At 34.3% G+C, this 23,832-nt stretch overlaps 1 protein-coding gene across 1 annotated transcript in view; it reads left to right on the top strand.

The window, feature by feature from the left end:
* qua (villin like protein quail) overlaps positions 1-23,832 on the top strand; it is a 71,941-nt gene that overhangs the window by 19,469 nt on the left and 28,640 nt on the right. Inside the window, exon 2 of the mRNA XM_085955923.1 lies at positions 21,973-22,065. Coding sequence (XP_085812049.1) covers positions 21,973-22,065 — 93 coding nt within the window. The remainder of the gene's footprint in view (positions 1-21,972; positions 22,066-23,832) is intronic.

Here is a 23,832-nt window from a genome sequence, read left to right as displayed (position 1 = left end):
AGAAGAATCATTTGGAATATATTATATAAATAGCTATAATTATTATTTTAAAAATTCAGCTCCCTGGTTTTGTCGGGTTCGCGATGTCTAGTTTACTTCCGTTGCCCTTCGACATCCTTGGTGACCAGAAACGACACGTGCAAATTTGCGAATAAATTACAGTCTGAGTTATTAACCAGTACGCACGGAAGTTGCGTTGATCGTCGATATTAAAGATGCACCCTCCTCTTACAGAGCGTCCCACCTTCCTCTCCGGGTCCACGATTTTAGTCTGTATCGAAGCGTCACGCCGCCATCGATTATCGATTTAATAATGCCTAAACCTTTGCGATCTCAAACTAAACATTCCATTACATAATATATTAGAACATATTTCTTAAGTATTGGAGTCATGAAAGGATGATAAAAATTTCTCACTAAAAGCAAGTATAATTTCATCTAGTAGAACAATACTTATTTATGCATATTATAAAATATATACATAGTGGAAACATTCAACTAGTTCAATCGATATCCTTTCTCCGTCAATAACTATTATGGTTGTCGATCATATCCAATCTGTTCTGTGCATATAAGTAACTCTACATGAATAACGCAAAAAAGCGTGAAATGGCTATCTTTCATAGCCGAGCGCATTCTGTTTTATTAACCGGCCGTTCCGGTGGATCGGGCGCCGACGGTGACGGGCACCTACCGCTAACGGCCAAGATGGACCCTCAGTTTGAAGTCAGCCGTCGCCGAAGGAGGAACAGTTTTCTCGCGCCGCGTGCTCAGTCGCAAACTAACAACAAATAAGTCAGTTAGTAAAGTTAGTTCATCAGCTAACCTAACCTCAAAACGATCCGGCCGGCGAGTCCATCCGGCGTGACCGTCCGTTCATTGTCTATTCCCAGTGTTTATTGGGTCAAAATTGTTCGCTCGTGAATCAAGATCCGGTCCGGAAATATTACTGTTGTGTTTTGTTTTTTTTTGCCCCCGCGAATGTTTTAACGTGCTTCCTGGAGGATAACGGAAAGAAAGAAAGGAGCCGCCGATATGCATATCTTGGAGATTGGATTTTCTGACTATGTAAATACATTTTTTTAGTATTCAAACATAGTTATTTGTTTAGTCACCAATTATTGTATGGAGGTACATACGTTCATTATCTACTTACCTCAATTTTATTATTTTATTCCTCGGCTATCTTAATATGACATACCCCATCTTGCCGGTGCCGCAGGCGAAAAAATTCCTGCTCTCAGAGATGAAATTTCATTATTTGCCGCTCCTTAGAATGTACCGCCTCTAATAAATGCATTATTTACCTACCTATACCGACCGCCACTGGTCACTATGATAAAAAATAGTTAAGCCCACTTTTTCTTTTGTAATATACATAGCGGCTTATGCGTCGGCCTATAATGTCATGGGTCCTAGGTACGAATCCTAGGTCTGGTAAATGCACGTATTGATTTTAAATTTGTGTTTGGAGTCAGAGTATGAACGTAATAGGTTGAGCAAGTGGCTGACATCCATTTCTCGTAAAAACAAAAATCGGTATATATAAATACAAACCTCCAGTCTGTAGAGGCCCATATGATCTTATTAGGATCAGGCATGGTAAAAAAAATTGCAGTTAACTATAAATATTTGTGTATTAATTTTGGTATTATTAAATATTAAAATCTGGCGATAATAAAAGCGGTTTAATTTGTTTTAACAAAAAACGTGCAGTATGCTTACCTTCAGAAAGCTTTTTCGTGAGCTTTTTCTGATAGATGTGTCTATTTTACATCATAAATACAAAATCAAATAAAAATATTATTCTATATTACTTTATCATCATCAGACACTCTATATATCATATTATCTTCTTAAAAACAACTATTTTCACTTTTCAATTCAGTCTAATACACCACAGTTATTGGTAGCTACATCTAGAGTTGGGTATTTCCCGAGAAAATCTCAATCTCGAGATTCGGGATTTCCAGAAAATAATTCTCGAAAATCCTCGAGATATCGGGAAATTTTAAAAAACCTGTAAAAATCCTAAAATCAATGTAAACACAGACAAGTTCCAAAAAAATATGATTTTTTTATTATAGACACATAAAATAGAAGTAGGAAAACAAAAATGATTCAAAACATTACTTATTAAAATGGAATTTCAAAAAACACGGACAATCGCATACGCTTTTGAGATACAATATTCCCTGATGTTGCAAAAACAAAAGAAAATCGTTTTTTCAATCAATATTTGATAATAAAGAAATCCCGAATCCCGAGAAATTAAAAAAGAAAATTTCAATTCTCGAGATTTGGGATTGAAAATCTCGAAAATTTCTCGAGAAGTCCCGTCGGGAAATTCCCGAAACCCAACTCTAGCTATATCTACCTAGTCAGCGAATTTTTTAACTTTTTTTGGACTTATAATGGTTAAAATTGCTCGTTTAATAATTCTCTTCGTCGTTCCATTATCCCGTATGCCTTAGTCTGCACAGTCTCCAAATCAGATAATGATATTGCTTCGAAGAAATTACGATAAACTCAATCAATCAAAGAGTTTAATGAATCCTGCTAACTTCTATATTTTAACATTCATTTTTACGATATACGGGGCTCCAACCTAATATTCACGCACTTGCAAACAGTTCAGAATTGCATCTTCTCCTACAACTACAGCGGTCTCTGATGGCCTCTACGGCGGAGAATCTTTTTGTCCTAAAATATTTACGGCTTGTTCGTTTCCCAGACATATTGTCCAGGTTTCCGAGGTGTGAGTGAGTATTGAGTATTCAAGTATTTTGTAAAGCATGCGTTTAGTTCGGAGACATAAACTACTGCTGTTGGCAATGCAGGTATATCTGACAGTGGCAAAGGGTGGCTTTTGGAAAGAGGTAGGCGGTGGAAATCTGAGAAAAAGAGCATACTTGTCAGGTTATACTACGAGAAATAAGAAGATAATACGATATACTACTGAATAGATACACACCAATTCAATGAAACTTCAAAGACTCATTGCCGACGAAATTGATTTATACACATCAAAAACCATTAGATAAAATTTATTTTTATTTTTAAAAACAATCTATATTATTAATATCCAATTAAACACTATAGAAATATATTTTTTAAATTACATAATTATTAATTATTTTGGAAAACGTGCAGCCATGACAACTATATTATGCGCGAAGGTTTTAGGCTCTGCGATAGAAGCCTACCATAGTTCATACAATTCGATAGACTGACTGAGGTTACATGACGTAAAGTCCATACGAAAAAATATCACCATTCATTTATTTACATCAAGACAGATGGCGCGCTGTGGTATATTTTTTTAAAACCTTTGCGGATTGTTTTGTAATCTGTATAATACATTCTTACATTTATACGACATTTATTGTTGGTAAATAAAATTATTTTTATAGAATATAAAATAATCAATTACATAATTATATAACTATATAATATGTCAATTTAAGAAGGTAGGCTTCAAATAATCACCTTTTATGGAGTCTTCGCCACTGATATCTGAGTGGATGAAATCGGTTGTGACCTAAATTGTGTGGATTAAGAATTATGATTGAACTATTTTTTTCCACCAAGATAAAAAGTGAATGTAAGTTAACACAGATTAGTTTCTAAGCTCTATCTATCATCGTGAGATATGAAGTAGTGCGTAAGCTCTATTTCAGTTAATTACGATATAATTGACAACAATTATTATTCTTCGCAACATTTATATTATTATATTATTATTATACCAAGCATGGTTAATAAATGGTAGAAAATGTCTCAATAAATATAAAATAAAATCTATAAACTAATTATTATAATTAACGTGATATACACACCATCTAGATAATGTATTTTCTATAAATACACGGACATGGAAGTCTTGCAGGTGATGTAAAAAAAGCCTAATTGAAATTCAAAATAGATTTGTTTCATTGACGACTTTCATAACAGCTGGTATTCCTGAAAGTCATTAATCTGCGGCGCTATTTTCCGTTCATCTCTTTTAGGTCCAAACTGGATTAAAAAATATTCTTTTAACGTACTAATTATAACCTAAGACGGGCACTTAAATTATTATTTATTCAATATATTCTCCAACAACAGAAAGTATATCGATATTCGCTTATCACAATGTATTGTAAGATAATTTTTTAATTTTGATGATATGGGGAAGTCGGTACTGTTAGTCGAAGTTTTGGATAGAATTTTTGATCCAGGATTTTAGGATTAGAATTTTTGATCCGATTCCTGAATCATTTAATTCATGAAAACATATTTATAATCTCAGAGTAATAATATAAAGATAGTGTGTATTATTCAGCTACTTATATGAAACCGTGTTTCTTGCATATAACGCACAGTGGAACTTCAAATTTACTATGAAACGTTATACCTACCATCATGTTGCTTCTCAGTATGGCTACCAAATTTTCACATAACATAGTTAACTATATTATCGATGACCCAGTATTAAACAGTAACAACTCAAGAAACGTAGTTTTGAGATAATTATGTTTTAATATTTTGAATATTTTACAATACACAAGATTTGACAAGTTTTAAAAGGATACATGTCAGAATTTTATTTATCTATTCTAAATTGAAACGTATGGCCAATCGCCAGTTTTAAATGGAAACAATTCGAAATGGATCTGTACAAAACTGGTGTTGTTTAAAAGTTTGTAAAATTTCATATGGGTTTTTTGGCTCTCAAGGTATCTAAATTATTTTTTTCGAATTGTCTCTGTACAAAACCTACAAGACTTGTTACCGTTATGTTATGTTCGTTGTTACATCGTTATGTTCTACTAAATTACCTAAAAGTAATTACCACTAACTTTATATGTAACACAAAACAATAAATTTCAGCAATACGTGCTCGTAATTTTTCAATGAATGTAGTCATTCAAACCAATATTTTCCGGCGACGTGTACAAAAATGATTTAATTTACCCGTAGTAATTCTATCTTATTCATATTGCGGAGATTATAAGCGTGTCGAATGCTTTCTTACTCGCACTTATGGATCGTTTTTATTCTGGCCTGGTTTATGATATCTTCTATTGTACATTTGTTGTGGAATCCTGGACATTGCGAGCGAAAGAAAAGAAATTGTTAGACATATTTGAGATATGGTACTGGCAACGACTGTGAAGGGTGCCCCGGAAAGAACACAGAACCAGTGCCTCGATACTGCACGACTTGCGGATCAGCGAGAGGGTCTGCTCTGTGTGCCTGCTTCATATTCTATGATTATTTGGAAATTTGGTTGACTGTCGGCCTAAAACCCTTGAAAGATTAATTGTTTTGGGTCTTGTAAAAGGCAAACATCAATGAGATAGAGTGACCAAGTAAAGGAATTCATTAAAAAACTACAGATTTATTACTAAAGAAGAAGGGGATAAGGGATCAAAGCCCAGGTGCTCCATAACCTAGGTTTTTTTTATATTATTAAGTCCTTGCTTTTTCGTACAGGGTGGTTGTTAGTAACTTTGAACAATCACAAGCACCCGGACTTTTATAAAATCACATAAATATATTGTGTCGTCATCTGGAATCGAACCCAGAGCTCCCGGATGGATAGCCAGCGCCTTACGCACGGCACCACGAGAGCCGCCCATAACCTAGGATTATCCAAAGTCTAAGTCAATGAATCCATTGTAAAACTGATAGTATCCACCATACAACTTCCAAAGGTTTATTCAGGTTGGAGAAGAATGATCCAGACCTCTGAAATACTTATTCCAGACATTCCAGAGTGATCATGATCCTTTGTCATGAGAGTGACGGTGTGGAAGTAAAATTCAAGATATTTTCGATATTTTTCTTAGTAGCAAAAAAGCTAATTGGTGTATTATTATAAACATTATTATTAACTACAGATACATACTTACAATTATTTTGTATTATGATACACTAGGAATGGAGTTGTATGGCAATTTAAATGTAGTTTCCAAAATATAATAGAAACCTCAGAGAATAAATAAGATACACACCGACTACCTATATCAATTTGAAAATGGTTGATTCAAAACTTCTTTTTGAAAATCTGATAATAATCGTATAATAAAAATAAAATGATAACTGCTAATTTTACTTTAAAAAAAAAACAATGTTTCACTGAACAACTTTCTAGATAACGTAGACGTTATTTTGCCATTAATATTAGATTATATGAACAAAAATCGCAATTTCTATCAATTTTAATATTTTTTGTAACTAACATTATGTTATAAGTATTTGCTCACTGTTTTTGTTAACGAGGTTATTTTTAACGGCTCCGAACACTTTTCGCCACATATATTGAAAAAAATGTATAATTAATATAATACTAAATTCGAAATTGGTTCGAATCCTGGGTCTGGAAAATATGTATATTGTTTTTGAATTTGTGTTTGGAGTCAGAGTATGAACCTAATAGGTTGAGCAAGTGTCTAACATCCATTTCGCGTAAAAACAAAAAAAAACTGTGAATACATAACCTTCACTCTGTGGAGGCCCATATTATCTTATTATTAACGGACATGTTTAAAAGATAATTAACATACCTGCATAGTTACACAGTGGAAATGAATTAAAAACTTCCAAGGGACAATATTATATAATAACAAATTTTATACATAACTTAACACAAGTAGATATACTCGAAACAATTTTGACAAATCCGGAAAATGTTAATTACAAATGATTTTTTTTTTCAATATACACGGAGAAGAATTTTCCGGGCACTATTAATAAACAATATACTCTATTTAAACTAATCGACAAAATGAAAACTCAAGTTTTAACACGAAATCAAATTTTAATATCAATATAACATTATAAATTACTGGTATAATTATTGGTACCTACTCTGTTACCATTTTCCAAACATTTTTTTATTCTTTGGCCATATCCTTCCCTTAATTGGAGCATATGGATACCACGCGGCACCTCCAAGGATCCCTGTCGCTCGCCAGTATTATTGCTTCGTTCCAGGTCAAACCAGCATCCCGCAGCTCCACAGTATACACTCTATAGATAGTATTTAGCGGCCTTCCAGGACGCCGGAATCCGGTCGGCTTGAAGAACAGGTAAGCCAGGTTGAGGTTCTCTTCTGGCATCCGCAGCACATGGCCGAGCCAGGTCCAACGTCGCCTCTTCACTCTCAGCGTGATGAGAGGCTGCTTGGTACGTTCTCTTATCTCCTCGTTGCTCCTAAAGTCATACCACCGCACATCCGGTATCCATCGCAAACATCTGTTTTCGAAGCTCAGTATAATACGGTTGCTCTGAGCCTTCGTAAGGTGCCATGATTCGCTACCGCAAAGCAACACCGTCAAAATGCAAGCGTCGAATAGGCGGCATTTGGTTTTGACCAAGTACAATCGTGAGTCCCAGACATTCCGCATCGAGTTGAATGTTGCTCCAGCCATTCCCATTCGGATAGCGAACTGTTTCTGCAAAATGCCATCTCCCGTGATGTGTACCCCATAACATTTCCAAACATAGTCAACGATAAACCTTGTCATATCGTAAAAAAATGATCAATGTCCTATTTTTTATTGAATGTTAGTAGAGAGGTGCTACTAACCTTTTTATAGTAGTTAGTAATATAACGGCAAATTGTATAAGTTATAAATTGTATTATAAACTAGTAAGAGCTTACACAAATAACGTTGATAAAATCGGTCAAAAATAAATCTAGTATAATTATTTATACTATTCAAGACATTTATTGTTAATATTGTGTACGTTCAATCTTGGAAATACATAGGTTTAATGGATTAAATAATACTTTGAAAGTAAAACAGTTTTATTTATTAATGAAAAGATAACAAATAAAATACAATTTAAATTAAAATAATAAATAACATATTGCGTTGAAAAAAATTAAAGATTTCAGTATTTAAAACATTATTCTGAATAATATGCCCGAAGTAATCTCCAGAATAGCATTTTCTGGTAGGACGCAATGGGAATATTCTGCAGGCACCAAACTAGAAGACTCCAACCTTCGCACTGGATTAGCCAGTTCATCACCGGCCATGGCAACTTCGCCGCCAGACTCCACGAGTTTGCGGGCATGACCACCAAGATGTTGAAAACATCCTCTGGGATTGCCCGCTTATGGAACTCGAACGTGCGGAGCTGTTTTCCAGGGTCCGTCCTCACACGGGCCCTATTGGTCATGGAGATCTAATAGCAACCGAGACCAACTTTGCGGCATTCGATAAATTTGCAGCGTCGTATGGGGAGCGGGATAGTCCCGACTCCTCTGTAGACTCATCCATTTCAATTCGTGACACTCAGTATACGGGTACATAGGGCGCTAAACATCAGCGGACATCAGAGCCAGTCCAAAAAATTAAAATAAATCTTTCTTAACTTTCTTCTTTAAGCACTACGGTGCATTGTTGCAGCATCAATCCCGTGCGGCTCCGTCTCGGGACGGAATGAGCACTTAAAATCACTTCTTTCAGACACGTTTAAAGCGTCATGGAAAGCGGCCGTACATATCCAAGGCTGTGCATATATGACGGGTGGTGGTGGGAACTTTAACGTAGTACGCAATGGTTTACTTTCGAAAAAGGAGACAGCTTAGGTGTAAATGGCTGAAATGTCTAACTAAATGTTTCTTGATTTATTTATTCTATTTGTCAAATTCACTTTACGTATGTTACCTGCATCGTACATTTATTTCAAATGTAGTTATTTGTTATTTATATAAGTATTATTTCTGTTATATTTTCGTTTTTTTTTGTATTTTCCATAAAAATTGATAAAAAAAATCAATCCCAAAAGTTTCGGGATAATTTTTACCAATCCCGGGATTCATAGGTATCGAAAATAGTTCGAAAATATTAGTAACACACATGATAGACATTTTTTTTAATCCATATTTTGGCGCTTGTATCATAAGTCTGTGGTTTCAAACGCATTGTAATTAATTCGCTGAAATGTTTTCATAGTAGTGGCATTATCTTTGACTGACGTGTGAACAAGAATATTTCACATACGAACATTGTCTTGTATCTTCGTGTAAAAAGACATTAATGTAACGGAATACCTACAACAAAGATGAAGAAAATTAAGCGAAAGCAGTAGTAATATATCACGACTTTTCGTGACACCACCATTTAGAATCGTGCAACATATTATAGCCTATGTGAACGTGTGATGCTGCCTTGTTTTATTGCTTGGGTTACAGTAATATTAAATATAATATTCCTCGATACCGATATATAGTTTAATGTGTATTATTAGTTAGTAACTACGCCAAAATCCACAACTAAAACACCCGTTTCTAAAAGACATGCATGCTTCAACTTTCTAGCCTCGTTGCCAACTAGACCCGCCCCAAGAGACGTAACAGACCCTCGTCCAAAATCACAAAAAGTATACTTTTAATTGATATCTCAAGGTGATACCTTGATTTGATAAACATAAACCGATAGCCAACATTATTACCTACCACAATTAGATGATTTTCATGTAATAACTACTAGTTAAATTCGTCGTAATTAAGTAGGATGCCCGTAACTCAGTTGAAAAAACACACTGACGCAAATCCAGTGATTATAGGTTCAAGTTAATTTTTTTGAGATGCGATGCTTTGAAATTCATCATCAGTCTGAATCTATCCAACGCTGGATAAAGGCCTCTCCAAGCTGATTCCACTTCTCTCGGTCATGTGCGTTGCGTTGCCACGTACTTCCTCAGAACTTTATCCTTATTTTATCGATCCAGCGGCCTCTAGGTCTACCTTGCGGACGTTTTTTACCTCTTGGATACCACTGGATGACTAAATTTGTCTAACGATTGTCCCTTCTTCGAGCTATGTTTCACACCCATTTCCATTTGAGGTTTTTAACGAATCTATTTTTAAATTATTTATGTTTAATTAGTTGGTACCTATTACAGCTAAAACATTAATATTTTGTATTATGAGCTTTGTGTTCTATTACAGAGTTTTTGGAAAGGGGTCGGATGGGATTATATCATCGCCTGGCCAATCTTTGATTTTTTGCTAATTAAGTACCATCTCACTTTTCTTCTCTAAATATTTTGAAAAATAAACGGGTTTTGTTGCCACCCCCTAATTGCGACTGCCCTCGTACAATGCACATTCTTCACGTATAAACTGAGTGGGCCTGTTTCCAACCATTCACCCACACGTGTCACAAAATATTACATATATTAAATATATACATAATATTTTAATATATATAAATATATATATTAAAATATTACATTTTCCTACCAAATAGCTTATTTTCGTACCCCATCTGACATGTTTTTGTCAACGCCAGTTGGCAACGCTGATTGTATCCCTATACACTGTGAAACTTTGTGTATATAATAATAAATCAAAATGTTAATGTACCTACCTAACTGAAATTTAATATATATAGCTACGCCACTGCTCTGAATGACTTTACTGATTACCAGTTTTAGCAAACTATTAAGAGCAAATTGTATTTTCTTTAAAACACATTACGTGTGTAATTAAATAAAAATAAAACAAATATGTGTACGGCAAAAAAAAAACTAGAAGCATTATGCATGACAGCGCATCGGTAATGAACGTCGGCCATAAGATTTATGAATATCCGTCAGGTGTTGACTGTTGCAATAATAGCTTTATAAGCTACTTATCGTTCAAAGACACTCTGTCTTGTTGAACTAATTAAATTGATAAAACGCGACATCGTGAGTCGCAAATCATCATACCGAAGCGATACAATGTAGCATATGAGAAAAAAATTAATAAGTACCTAGGTATTTCGAAATTTAAAAAATTTCCTTTTTGTAACTTGTGTGAAACAAAATAATCACAATATGCTACGAGTAACATAAAATAAACAAAATTCTTTTTTTTACCATGCCCGATCTTTCTTAAAAGATAATAAATGGGCCTCCACAGGGTGGAGGTTTGTATTAACGGATTTTTTTTACAAGAAATGGATGATAGCCACTTGTTCAACATATTAGATCAATACTACAAACTTAAATTGACAAACAATATGGATATTATTTGCCAGATCCACAAAATAACATAATATAAACTGGAGAAATTAGAATTAATTCATTATTTACATCAGTGATTTCTAACCTTTATGGGTTGGAAAAACCTTTCTAATATTACTATTGTACATCTTGTAGAACCCTTTACTTGAGTTACTCATTGGTTCGATTGGAGTTAAAAACAATTAATAACAAACATTTTCATTTTACTTCTAGCTAATAGGCTGTAAACTGTGGATTGTGTAATGTAGTTACGCCTCTGATACTGTCATATATATGTATTTAATGGCTAGTCCATATAAATAAACTTTTTACAAACATTGGTATAAATACATTTCAAATGTATATCATCTACGAAATGTGCAAATTCAAACACACAAGTGTGGCCATAATTGGAGGCTTTTTCTTTTTACTACTCCCATAGTAAGTAGCAACGCGTGGTCTTGCGGAATGTCGTATTAATTAAATCGTGCAAATTTGTACAATATGCGTTATCCAAACTACATGTTGATAGAAATGTATGCAGGTTTGGACACGTGCTAAGTTTCAAACAAATTGGTCTAGACTACGATGAAACATTTAAAGCTGGCGATATTTTTAGTTTGGCAAAAACATAACTTGCCGTAAATAGTTGACAGGGCACTACGTTTCCGTTATTTTTATTCTTCCAAAATAACACGGATATCACTCGGAGCAATTCCATAAACAATACAGTTATCTACAATAATTGTTAGCACAATTAATACATCTTATTTGATTCCAAATGCATCCCATTACAATCTACAATTGGACTTTTTACTCAGCGAGATTTGACAGCTCGCTGTTAAAAAAATATCAAGCCTGACAGTTAACTTCCCAGGGTAATTAACTGCCTGAATATCACATAATTATATCAGTTTCGTTATTGATTTTGGAGTTATGTGATACCCTGATGCAGCGCTCGAAATGGAAAATTTTACGAACCGGAGCGCTCGATATTTTTACGAAAATATATAAGAATGTTATCTAATTGTATTTAAAAAAAAGTGTGTTAGATTTTTTTTGTATGACATATCGCGCTCAGACGGTCAAATTAATATTTCCACGAGACGAAGTGATAACTTTGGGTATTTATGAACCGGAACGGTGCTCCGGTGCGTTCCGGTCAATTTCAAGCACTGCCATGCTGGTTTAAGTATAAATACACGACATCGTCCATTTTTGACAGTAACCATGATAGGAGTATACAAAAAAATACATTGTTCAATGCATAATATTTTAGTAAAAGAAAGAAAAGAGCTTTTAGTGGTGGATATATTCAAGAATATAATTTAAAAATTTATATATATACATAGTCGTATTGTAACACCTGCTATTCCTTTTTTATTGCCGTTCGAAATTTGAAACCTGAGTGTTTTACCAACGTAATATAATCCAAAATCCATAAGGGTAAACGGATTGTTTCAAACTATTGATTTTGAATAGGGAGGGTAGTATTAAATATCAGTAAGTATATGAATTAGGTATTTTAAAATATGAAGCTAGAAATATTTAAACTACATTTTATCTATCTAGCTATAGACAGATGTACATCTAATTATTTAATTTAGTGAACAGAATCGTCGTAATTATAAAAATATTGCCACTTAATGATTGCAATCCTGGGAAAAATGGTCGAGTAGGGATTTCGGTATTAGAATATTCGTAATCCGGCAAGTAGGCACTCCATACCATAATTATACAAAATCATTATATTAATATGCTATATTGGCCGAGCGGTTACCGCATCGGCTTATAATGTTGTGGGTCGATATGAACGTTACAAGTTGAGCAAGTGGCTAACAACTATTTCTCGTAAAAAAAATCAAAAATCTGTTAATACAACCTCTAGATTGTAGAGCCTTGTATGATCTTCTTAGGATTGATCATGGTAAAAAGGTGATAGTAATGCCAAGGGGAAAAAGATTCACACCAACTGATAATATTGTATGGTGTATTTTTACGCAATGTTTCCTTATTACTCTGTCACAGACAGGGAACGCTATAGTTACAGTGTTACAAACTATCAGCCCAGTGACGTCCCGTGGGGGTTGGCAGATTGGGCGTCGCTTGGGAGCGGTATTTATTCGAAGGGCTGCAAATCGAGGAGAATCGTTAGGTATATGTAGAAATAACTACGTAAACTTAGTAATAACGGAAATACCTATCCATTAAAAAAATCAGCTCACTTGTTGGAAACGAAATGTATTAATTAACATAATAGGTTTAACATTACTGTATTTTTTGTCGGGTTCGCGATGTCTAGCTTACTTCCATTGTCGTTGGACGTCACGTCCTTGATGACCAGCAATGACACGTGCAGATTTGCGAATTCTATTTGAATTATAGGTAGGTACATACTTACCTGATCTAAAATTTATCCAAAGATATTCTTGCCAGTCACTCGTGACTTTTGGAAGTTATCATGTATATTTTTAAATGCATCTGAAACCGTGCACTCGCAATATTTTCTATTGAAGCAGAGATTGTAATAAAATAAAATTAGACTTAGTGTTAATTATATTTTGTTAGTAATGTATCCATACAATACATTTCTTAGATATTTGAGTCATGAAAGGATGATAAAGATACTGCATAAAAAATGGGGCGGCATTTTGTCTAGGAACGTCACTGTATCAGCCACTGTCACGTATATTTTTTGAATGAATAAAAAACCGCTTTCGTTCAATTTCATTGTCTGCTTATTTTTCGAGACACAACTGTCAAAAGTTTGCGATCATTTTAGCGGCGGTCTTCAATTAAACATACTACGCTTTAAAATACAATATCAAATGTTTTTTATCGGCAGTGACGTCCCGTGGGGGTAGGCAGATTGGGCGTCGCTTGGGGGCGGCAGTTACCCAAAAGGCGGCAAATCGAGGAGAATCATTAGTTATAATATATAGAAATAGATACCTAAACTTAGTAACAACGGCAATATCTTTCCATTAAAAGATTCAGTTCACTGGTTGGAAACAAAGTGTATTAATTATGTATTATAAAAGTTTTAGCATAACTTTATTTTTTGTTGGGTTCGCGATGTCTAGTTTATTTCCGTTGTCCTTGGACATCACGTTCTTGGTGAATAGCAATGACACGTGCATACATAGTTTAAAATTTATCCAAATATGTTTGCCAGTCACTCGCGGGTTTTGGAAGTTGTCAGGTGTATTTTTTAATATACCTAAGTATCTAAAACCGTAGACTCGCATTTCTATTGAAGCAGAGATGGAATTTAAATTAGATTTAATGGTAGGTACCTATATATCTTGTTAGTAATGTATCCATACAATAGATTTCTTAGATATTGGAGTCATGAAACGATAATAAAAAGTACTGTTTAAAAAAATGTGGCGGCATTTTGGCACTGCCTAGGGGCGGCATTTTGTCTAGGGACGTCACTGTTTATCGGTTACAATTTTTGCCCCGCTGATTAATTACAGGTATTAGCGCAGACAATAATGTTGCAATTTTATTTCCTTATCATAATTGGATAATCAACGGAAACCAAACAATCTACGACTGTAATTTTGATTGTTTCCACACCGAAATGGGTCAAAACCATGCATATCAAATCCATTTTATATTGCATTTGATCAAAAGCGTAGTTTTGGAGTTACCCGCGCGTAAATGACTTGATTCTCTTTGTAGATATAAGCTGAAAATTATTACTTATTAGGTATAATATTTTCTGATGCTTCTGAAAAGATAAGACGCCATTTTATCCGCGCAACCAATTCGATAAGTAGATTTCCAACACAAACATAGTGTTGTGTTCACATGAGCATAACTACGTATGTAATAAAAATATTCAAACGAGCATTAAAACCGAATCAGTTGTATCTAAAACATTAATATTGCTGTATACTTTATTATTACGGCCGGACATGCTCCATGGCTTCCATATGATACATATAAATATAATATAACACAGATGATGAATGGATAGGTATATTCCAATCTAGATTTCCCTTGTATTCGACCTAAAACAGATTAACAAACAACAATAGGTAATAAATTTATTTCTGTAATTAACACGACATACCGACCTCTAGCTCTATATTAATGAATTCTTAAACATAATTACATGGGTTAGGTTAGAGTCTCTAGGGGTCGGCAAACTTTTGACACAGAAGAGCAAAAATGAATTCAAAATTTTCAAGAGCCTTATTAGATTGTTAACTCTCTTTTACAAAAAATCCCTTCAAAATCCACGTGTCCGGAAACTTGTACGTATGCGGTTCGCCGTATCACACTTCACTGTGAAATGTTGTATCGGAAATATATGGCCGTATGTTAAAGACCGTCCAATCTCTTTGGGTCGTATTGTACTGAAATAAAATTCATGTTTAAATAAAACATGGTTCTTTTCGGTTTACAGGAGGCCAGCAGTAAACAAATTTTGAATATAGCCGATAATATACTTGATCATTTGTTAGGTTAGGTTTTCATTCTTGAATTCATGAATTTTGCCAAAATCAGGTATGAAAATTGAATTAATGTTCATATTGAATCTAATAAAATTGGAGACCGTATAGTATACGGTCATCTCTTTCCGATAAGAAAGCTCACGGCAAACTGTGCCACGGTGAAATGTTTTACGTACAATTTACATGTATCTACCAACAATCTAAGCATTTTTTAGCATACCCATTTTTTTCCGTCTGAGCGGTTTTATGAAATTGGCGATGAATAACTAAGTTCTTTTGTTACAATGCTATTGATAAACCTAATTCCTCGTTCCATGAATTCACTAAAAACGCGATTTTTATGAATTAAATCGATCTGCACGTGCAAAATCTTTTAGCTATATTTTTCATTCAATCTTGGGGACCGGACCGTACGCGCGTACCCAATCTGAGCGGGATTCCCGTACCCCTGGGTAAGATGGTTAAAAACTTCGTTTTTTATGAATCTTCAAAAAATATATTATAGTCATACCTACTATTTTCAAAGACTACACTGGATAATGAATATTAATTTTCGGGATATATATGCCCAATGAATGAATGGTTTCATCATAATATTAAATTCATGTGAATCATTGGTACCGTATCAGATACCTACCTACATACGAAGCTGTTTTAAAACCTTCGTCAGCCCTAGGAATTGGTTTTAGACGAAAATTGATCCCCGCGTAACCAAAACCGATTCATATTAGGTACTAAGTAACGAAATATTAACTCTCACCAATTAAAACCGGAATTGTATTTAAGTATTGAAATTAAATACTTCCCTTACACAAATAACCAAAGATTTTGCTTGCTGCAGAATTGGTCTTGCTTAAAAGTTAAAATTAAGGGGGATATGCATGCCAGCAGAGGCACCTAGCGGAAAAATACAAAGCTTGCAATTTTAGACATTTTTTAATAACTGTATTAATTAATAAATATGTCTATGAAAACATTAAAACTTTTTTTTTAAGTCAAAGATTTTCGCATTTAATTTGTGTATGCTGATTTAAGCTTCAATGTAATAGCAATCCATCATTGTAAAATGATGTCATTACCCGTCCAATGTCATCATCAGCTGTGGCGTGTCTAGATTTACTCTCATAAAATATAATATATACATAACTAACTATATACATTATGAAATGGCAGTGAAGTTCATCGACTCGGCAGTAGGTAATATAAAAGCCTACAGCTCGGAGATAATATATTTCAATTATTATTAACATTTAAAACATGTCACGAACTGCATGACCGCTGTAGCGACATATACCTAATCAATATTTTAATCTAGATTAAGCATGCCAATAAATCTAACACACTTGCACTGTCAAGATAATTACTTATCTACCATTTTATTTAAGAGCTTTTTAATAAACTATAGGATACGTAACATAATCTCCACTCTGCACTACTGCTCTACCACTATATTCTTCGCGTAATAACTGAATTCACTAATGCAAAAAGTATGTAAATTTGTACTCACTTAAATTATTTTTAAGTACCATAAAAATAATGCGTATCATTTTGTTTCTGTTAGAATTAAGGTCGTAGGTACATCAGTTGAGGCACGGTCTAAAAAGATCGTTGCTAGGCGATGCGCGGATTGCGGGTCGCGGGTGCAAATGACGCCTGTCAAACGAAATATTAGTTGTCATATAAATCCAACATACGTCTATTTTATGTTCTGTTTATTGTTCTATTAGTAACAATAATAATATATTCATTGACATGTTTTCTTTTTAAAATAAATGGGTAACGTTTTTAGTCATCTTTACACGATTTAAGAATTAATTAGCCCGTCGCCATCACGAAGCAAAGTGACGTGTTTCTAGCTCGACGCTCTCTCACTGAATGCGAGCGAGTCCAAAATTTCGTCGCGCCTACAGTTGAAAATTATTTGCCGTTTCACTGATGCGTCACCTTAAGATTACACGAAGTTAGGCTATGTACGGTATTCTAATACCTCAGCAGAACCGACTCATTTATAATTTTTATAATACAATATATCGCTTAAGAATATCACGGTTATTTGTTACATTCTTTGATTCAGTGCATATTATATTCTTCTTTCCTTTATATTTAGAACTTGGTATGAATAGGCCCATGGCCCTCACATCCTAAAGAGGGCCCCCGGCCAGGATCTTTGGCGGGCCCCCCTACGCAATCGTTTTCAAAATTGTGTTAGAGATAAAAGTAAGGGCCTTCAGTGTATTTTTAGCGTTTTTTATTGTAGTTTTGATACACCTACTTGAATTATAGAAATCTCGAATAGCAACACAAAACAGTCCAAAATTTGCACCGCATATTCTCATGCCGTGTAATAGCCTTTTTTATTATTATAGCAAATTCGTGGTGTATGTTTATCTCACATATCTGATCTACCCGCCACGCCGGACCCCTAGGCTAGAGCCCTGTCAGCCCCCCTTTTCCCCAAAAGGATTTAAAGTTATAGGGGAAGGTTGCAATCATTGGACCAGTGCTTTCATTGGACCACGTAGGTATATCAGAAATAAAAGACGTTAGAAACCATCAGTGACCTCACAAAGCCAGCTTTCCATGCCTCTTCCGCGCCTCTCTTATTTCAGTCTCGTCTTGGAAGTGGTAAATGAGTCACGTTCGTTGGTGTATTCATCGTGCATAAAATATAACAATCAAGTAAAACTAAAACGAATGTAAGTATGATTCTATTAACTAAATTTGGTTGTACTTACATCAATTATGTTAGGTAATTTATTACTATTTGCAACTATGATAATAGTTGTTACGCTAATACTTTGGTTTTTTTGTGAAACTTATTTTTGTGACAGCACCCGTAGTTGCTATCATTGGACCATGGGTAACCTCTACCATTGGACCGGTCCAATCATGGGAACGATTTTATAACATTTTTCACATTATATTCTTTTTGCATTCCATAATGGCGAAGAGAGGTAATACTATACCTGGAATGAGCCCAGCATGTCATTGGCATTACAGGCATTAAGGAAAAAAGAAGTAGGTTTGAACAAGGCAAGTCAAATGTTTGTAGTTCCAAACGAAGACTAGATGGAAGCAATCCAAAAGTCAAGGAATAAATTCAGATAGTTGGTTCCGAAGGTGACCTACCATTAGAATTATTAGAGACAGAGCTTTGCGAATACATTCTCGAGCTTGAAAGTTGTTTGTATGGTATCACTCCAGTAGATGTCAGGCGATTGGCATTTCAATTTGCTGAGCAAATTAATATAAATAGATTTAATAAAGAAAAGCGAATTGCAGGTAAGAAATGGTATTACGGGTTTATGAAGCTGCTTCCAAATTTGAGCCTACGACAACCGAGAGTTACTTCATTCAACAGAGCTACCAGATTTAATCAAGCTACAATTAAAGACTTTTTTGATAAACTTCAGACATCTATGGATATGAATGACATTAAGGATGCTCGGCGTGTATTCAACATTGATGAAACGGGTCTCTCCAACTTGCAGAGAAAACCTAGAAAAAAATTGGCATTGAAAGGTAAGCACCAAGTTGGAGCAATCACTAGTGGAGAACGTGGCACAACGACCACAGCTGTATGTTGTGCCAATGCCTATTCGTTCCCCCGCTTATCATATTTAAACGGAAGAGAGCAAACGATGAATTGAAAGATGGAGCACCACCTGGTTCAATATTTGCTTTCAACCCAGACAGTGGCTATATTAATAAACAAATATTTTTTCTATGGATGCAACATTTTGTGGAGAATGTAAAGCCATCTCCAGAAAAAAAAGTTTGGTTATACTGGACGGTCACACAAGCCACACCAAAAACTTGGATGCAATATATGTGCGAAGAGATATGGTGTAGTAATACTTTCACTTCCAGCACATACATTCCACAAATTGATGTGTCATTTTATAAGCCGCTGAGTAGTTATTACATAGATGAAACCGAAAAATGGCTTCGTCAAAACCCTGGGAGATGTGTGACGACATTTCAAATATCTATGCTCTTTGGAAAAGCCTATTCCAGGGCTGCTTCTGTCGGTACGGCTGCAAATGGCTTTCTGAAGACAAGCATTTATCCTCTGCATAAAGATGTATGCCAATGATGGAAACTTAGTGGTCCAATCAAGGAGCATGTGGTCCAAAGACGGCAACAAATTTGGTTTTCCTGTTAAATCTCAAAAATGGTTAATTTTATTGGACTGATGCTAAGTGTATACATAATAAAGTAAATAATACATTGAAATGAACCATTTGTTTTATTTTATCAATAATATTTGATGAGTTACACCATCACAAAGTTAAGTGGTCCAATCATAGCAACCTTACCCTACCTACCCATTTCTATTTTTTTTATAAAAATCGGTGTTTTTTTAAAATAAATATAAAAAATATTATAACTTTGAAGTCAAAAATCTAAAGCGTAAAAAATTGAAAACTTAATAAACTAAATTTTAATAATAAATATAACCATAAAAATAATGTAATAATAACATGCCACAAATATGTAACAAATTCACGTTTTTTTACAATAAAATTGTAAGTTTATCTTTGACTTAAAAAAAAAATCTTTTAAATTTTTTCAGATACATATTTATTAATTAATAGGTACAGTTGAAATTGTAAATTATCAAAAAAAAATCTCAAATTGCAAGATTCGTATTTTTCCGCTAGATTCTCTGTTGGCATAAGGATCCCCCTTAAGAGCCGTCGTTCCTACATAATTAAATGTTGAAAATGTTAGATATAATTATGAGGGGGGGGGGGGGGTATATTATTAAAACTTGTAAAAAACACTAATCCAGCACTACACCACTGACCGATGCGTGTTTAATTCCACGTTTATAATACAGTTAGCTATGTTTTGGAATTAGATGTTAATGGGATTTACGCTTCACCGATTCCCCTTGGGACGTTCTGTATTTTAGACAGCTGTCTCCGCTATGCCTACAAATAGGACAATATTTAATACATAATAACATAATTATGTACCTACATGTTTAATTATTATTACACATATTTACAAAAACATAGGTAGGCACTTACCAAATTATAAACCTACCTACCTAACTGTCTACGTATACTAACAACGAGTCCGGAAACTTGAACGTATGCAGTTCGTCGTATCACACTTCACCGTGAAATGTTGTAGTATCGGAAATATATGGCCTTATATTATAGATTGTCCAACCTCTTTGGGTCGTATAGTACCTACTGACATAAAATTAATGTCTAAATAAAACACGGTTCTTGTCGGTTTACACTTAACAGGAAGCCAGCAGCAAACAATTTTGAAAATAGCCGATATACTGGATTATTTGTTAGGTTAGATTAGGTTAGGTTTTCATTTTTGAATTCATGAATTTTGCTAAAATCAGCTACATATGAAAATTGAATTAATATTCATATTATTGAATCTAATGAAATTAGAGATCGTATAGTATACGGTCATCTCTTTTCGATAAGAAAGCTGACGGCGAACTGTGCAACGGTGAAATGTTTTCCGTACAATTTACATGTAACCAACTAACAATAATTGGTTAAGCATTGGATAACACAATGTCTAATAACATGAATTGATTAAAAGTAATGCCAATGATATATATAGGGGGAAAATATACTACATAACTAGTGCTTTTAAAAATAAATATTAATGCCAGGTTTTACGAATGACCGCTCGTTGATCTCTCCGTGTGAAAGACCAAATAAAACTAAAATAAATGTTTCAAAAATTGTTAAAAGCATTTAATATCATGTCCCCGCATCCTGAAGCGGGCCCCCATGTCAGGATTTTTAGAGGGGCCACCTGCCTTAGCTATTACTAAGTTTAAGTACCTAGCTATTTCAATATACATATACCTAATGATTCTCCTCGATTTGCCGCCCTTCGATTAACTGCCGCCCCAAGCGACGCTCAATCTACCTACACTCACAGGACGTCACTGAATGTATCAAATCAAATTTATTTATTTTACATATCGTTGCTTAAGAAACAACACCGCGGAAGTCAATTAATTAAAATTTTCAGGGGAAACAAAAAACGTCTCAAAAAATTGAAAATTGATACCTTTTAACTTATTTTTTTTGTGTTTAGTTAAAAAAATGTTTTTTTTTGAGATTTTTTCAATTTTTTGAGACGTTTTTTGTTTCCCCTGAAAATTTTAATTAATTGACTTCCGCGGTGTTGTTTCTTAAGCGACGATATAATGAACATAACAAATTACAAATTCAAAGCGTTCACGACATGACATAAAATAAGTATTAACAATTTTTAAAATAAAAATACAGAGAGATGTGACTTAATTATACAATAAGTAATAAAATAAGAAAAGAAATAAAGTAAAGCAACAAAAATAAAAGTAGATGGAAGCACACAGAGTGAACTATCGACAGACCCTATCTTAAAAACTTATAAAACAACGTCCACCTAAATTCACCCTCACGTAAGTGGAATATATCAAAACTACATGATTTGATATGCAAACTACAATATATTAATTAACGCATTTTTTTTTGTTTCGCAGGATGAAGTCGACGATAGTGTCCATGGAGTCATCGACCCCATGTTCCGGACTGTTCCAAGGGAAAACACCACATTCCACGTGTGGAAAGTTGAGGTATTCAACACTTTCTTAATTTTCATCCAATACCTTACTACTTTAAGCTGAGAATTTAAAATAACATTATTGCTTCACGAGCTATGTAGCTTCGTTCCAATTTTATTTTCATTAGTGAGATGCCGTGAAATTGTCGGCGAATCTATAAAAAAAAGTTTGTTTGTCGTTGAAATTTCTGACAACTTAATAAAAATAAAATATGAAGAAACTCTTCGCTGTGTTCATAAAATAAGTATTTGCGATAGATAATTACTTTTCTTAAAAATCCCTAAAAAACTTTACAGTAAGTTTCACCGCAGATAATCCATATTATTAGTACAGTTGTTTGATTGCCAAATTCGTTAGATATTACAATGGATGAAAACCATCGCATAATATTTGTTTTATTATTTATGTTTCCATAGCATATTAAATAGATATAGAAGAAGAGAGTAGCAAATTCGGCCTCCTTATTAACCCTTTATAAGACACTTTTTTCATGAGTAGGTAACATCTTCCAAGCTTAATTAAATATCTTTAAAAAGCGTATAATTTTACCACTAACTGATTGAGGCAATACCAGGACAATGCGTATTCAGTGGTATATATTATCTACCATACTGTATTTGTTTAATAATTATGTTATTATTACGTATATAAAATAATAAGCATTGCATTTGTGATTCTAACGTTTTGTTTTTACATACATGTTTTATTACATTACCTAGCCAATTAAATTATATTTTTTTCCGAATAAGTTCAATTCTAGTGAGATCAATTATTATCTTTTGACAAAGTCAGTGTGCTTTTCTAACGCTGGTATATATATATATACCTACCACCAGCGTATTTGGCGGTTATTTCTAAACAAAGGCCAACTTCACACTGGATGGTAGACTGATCTAACAGTGTACGTTATTGCGAATGCAAGGCCCATTATTAAAACAATATTATAGGAAATAATATAGACCTTAATGCTGGTGGTATATTAATTTACCACTTTGTATGAGGTGTTCTATATAGGGTTAATAGGAATAAGACCAAGTTAATGGTTGTCGATCGGGTCTATCAACAGCAAGTATACTCTAAAACTTAGAAACAGTGGACGAGTTTGTATATCTGGGATCGACCATTAGTGGAGAAGGCGGATGTGAAGCGGAGATAAGAAGGTGCACACAGATTGCAAATAATGCAATGACACGTCTTACGACTATATGGAAGGATCGGGGAATTTCTATTGCCACAAAAATGATGCTTGTACAAACATTGTATACGGAGTCGAGTCATGGACCCTGAAGGCAAGAGAGCGGAAAGCAATTGATGCCTTTGGGATGTGGTGTTGGCGTCGAATGCTTCGTATTTCTTGGACAGAATACAGGACGAAGCAGTCAATCTGCAGTGTTTTAGACATATTGTCCGGCGCGGACCGGACAACCTAGAGAGACTGGTGGTTTTGGGTGGCCTCCAGGGAAGGCGTAGCAGAGGAAGACCGTCTGCCTGCTAGAGCGACCAAGTGAAAGAGCTAACTGGGAGCACCATTTATACTGCCCTGAGAGAAGTGGCAGATCGAGAAGGATGGAAAGTCTTGGTGGCTCAGAGGATGGCAAAATTAAAAAGTGGTCACGATCCTCAGCCATGAGTGTATGACCAAGAAGATCATATATTATTTGCATTGAACCTTCAAACTTGATTAACTAAAAACTAATAAATTGCACTTAGAACAAGTTAAAACTGGGATAACGATATTTAATTCATCCATGACAACAGTAACAATAAATAAACGTATAT

The sequence above is a fragment of the Rhyacophila brunnea genome, unplaced genomic scaffold (assembly GCF_057557595.1).
Source record: "Rhyacophila brunnea isolate RB1 unplaced genomic scaffold, BYU_Rbru_1.0 scaffold_5, whole genome shotgun sequence".
NCBI classification, from domain to species: domain Eukaryota; kingdom Metazoa; phylum Arthropoda; class Insecta; order Trichoptera; family Rhyacophilidae; genus Rhyacophila; species Rhyacophila brunnea.
This window is presented reverse-complemented; position numbering and strand designations above follow the sequence as displayed.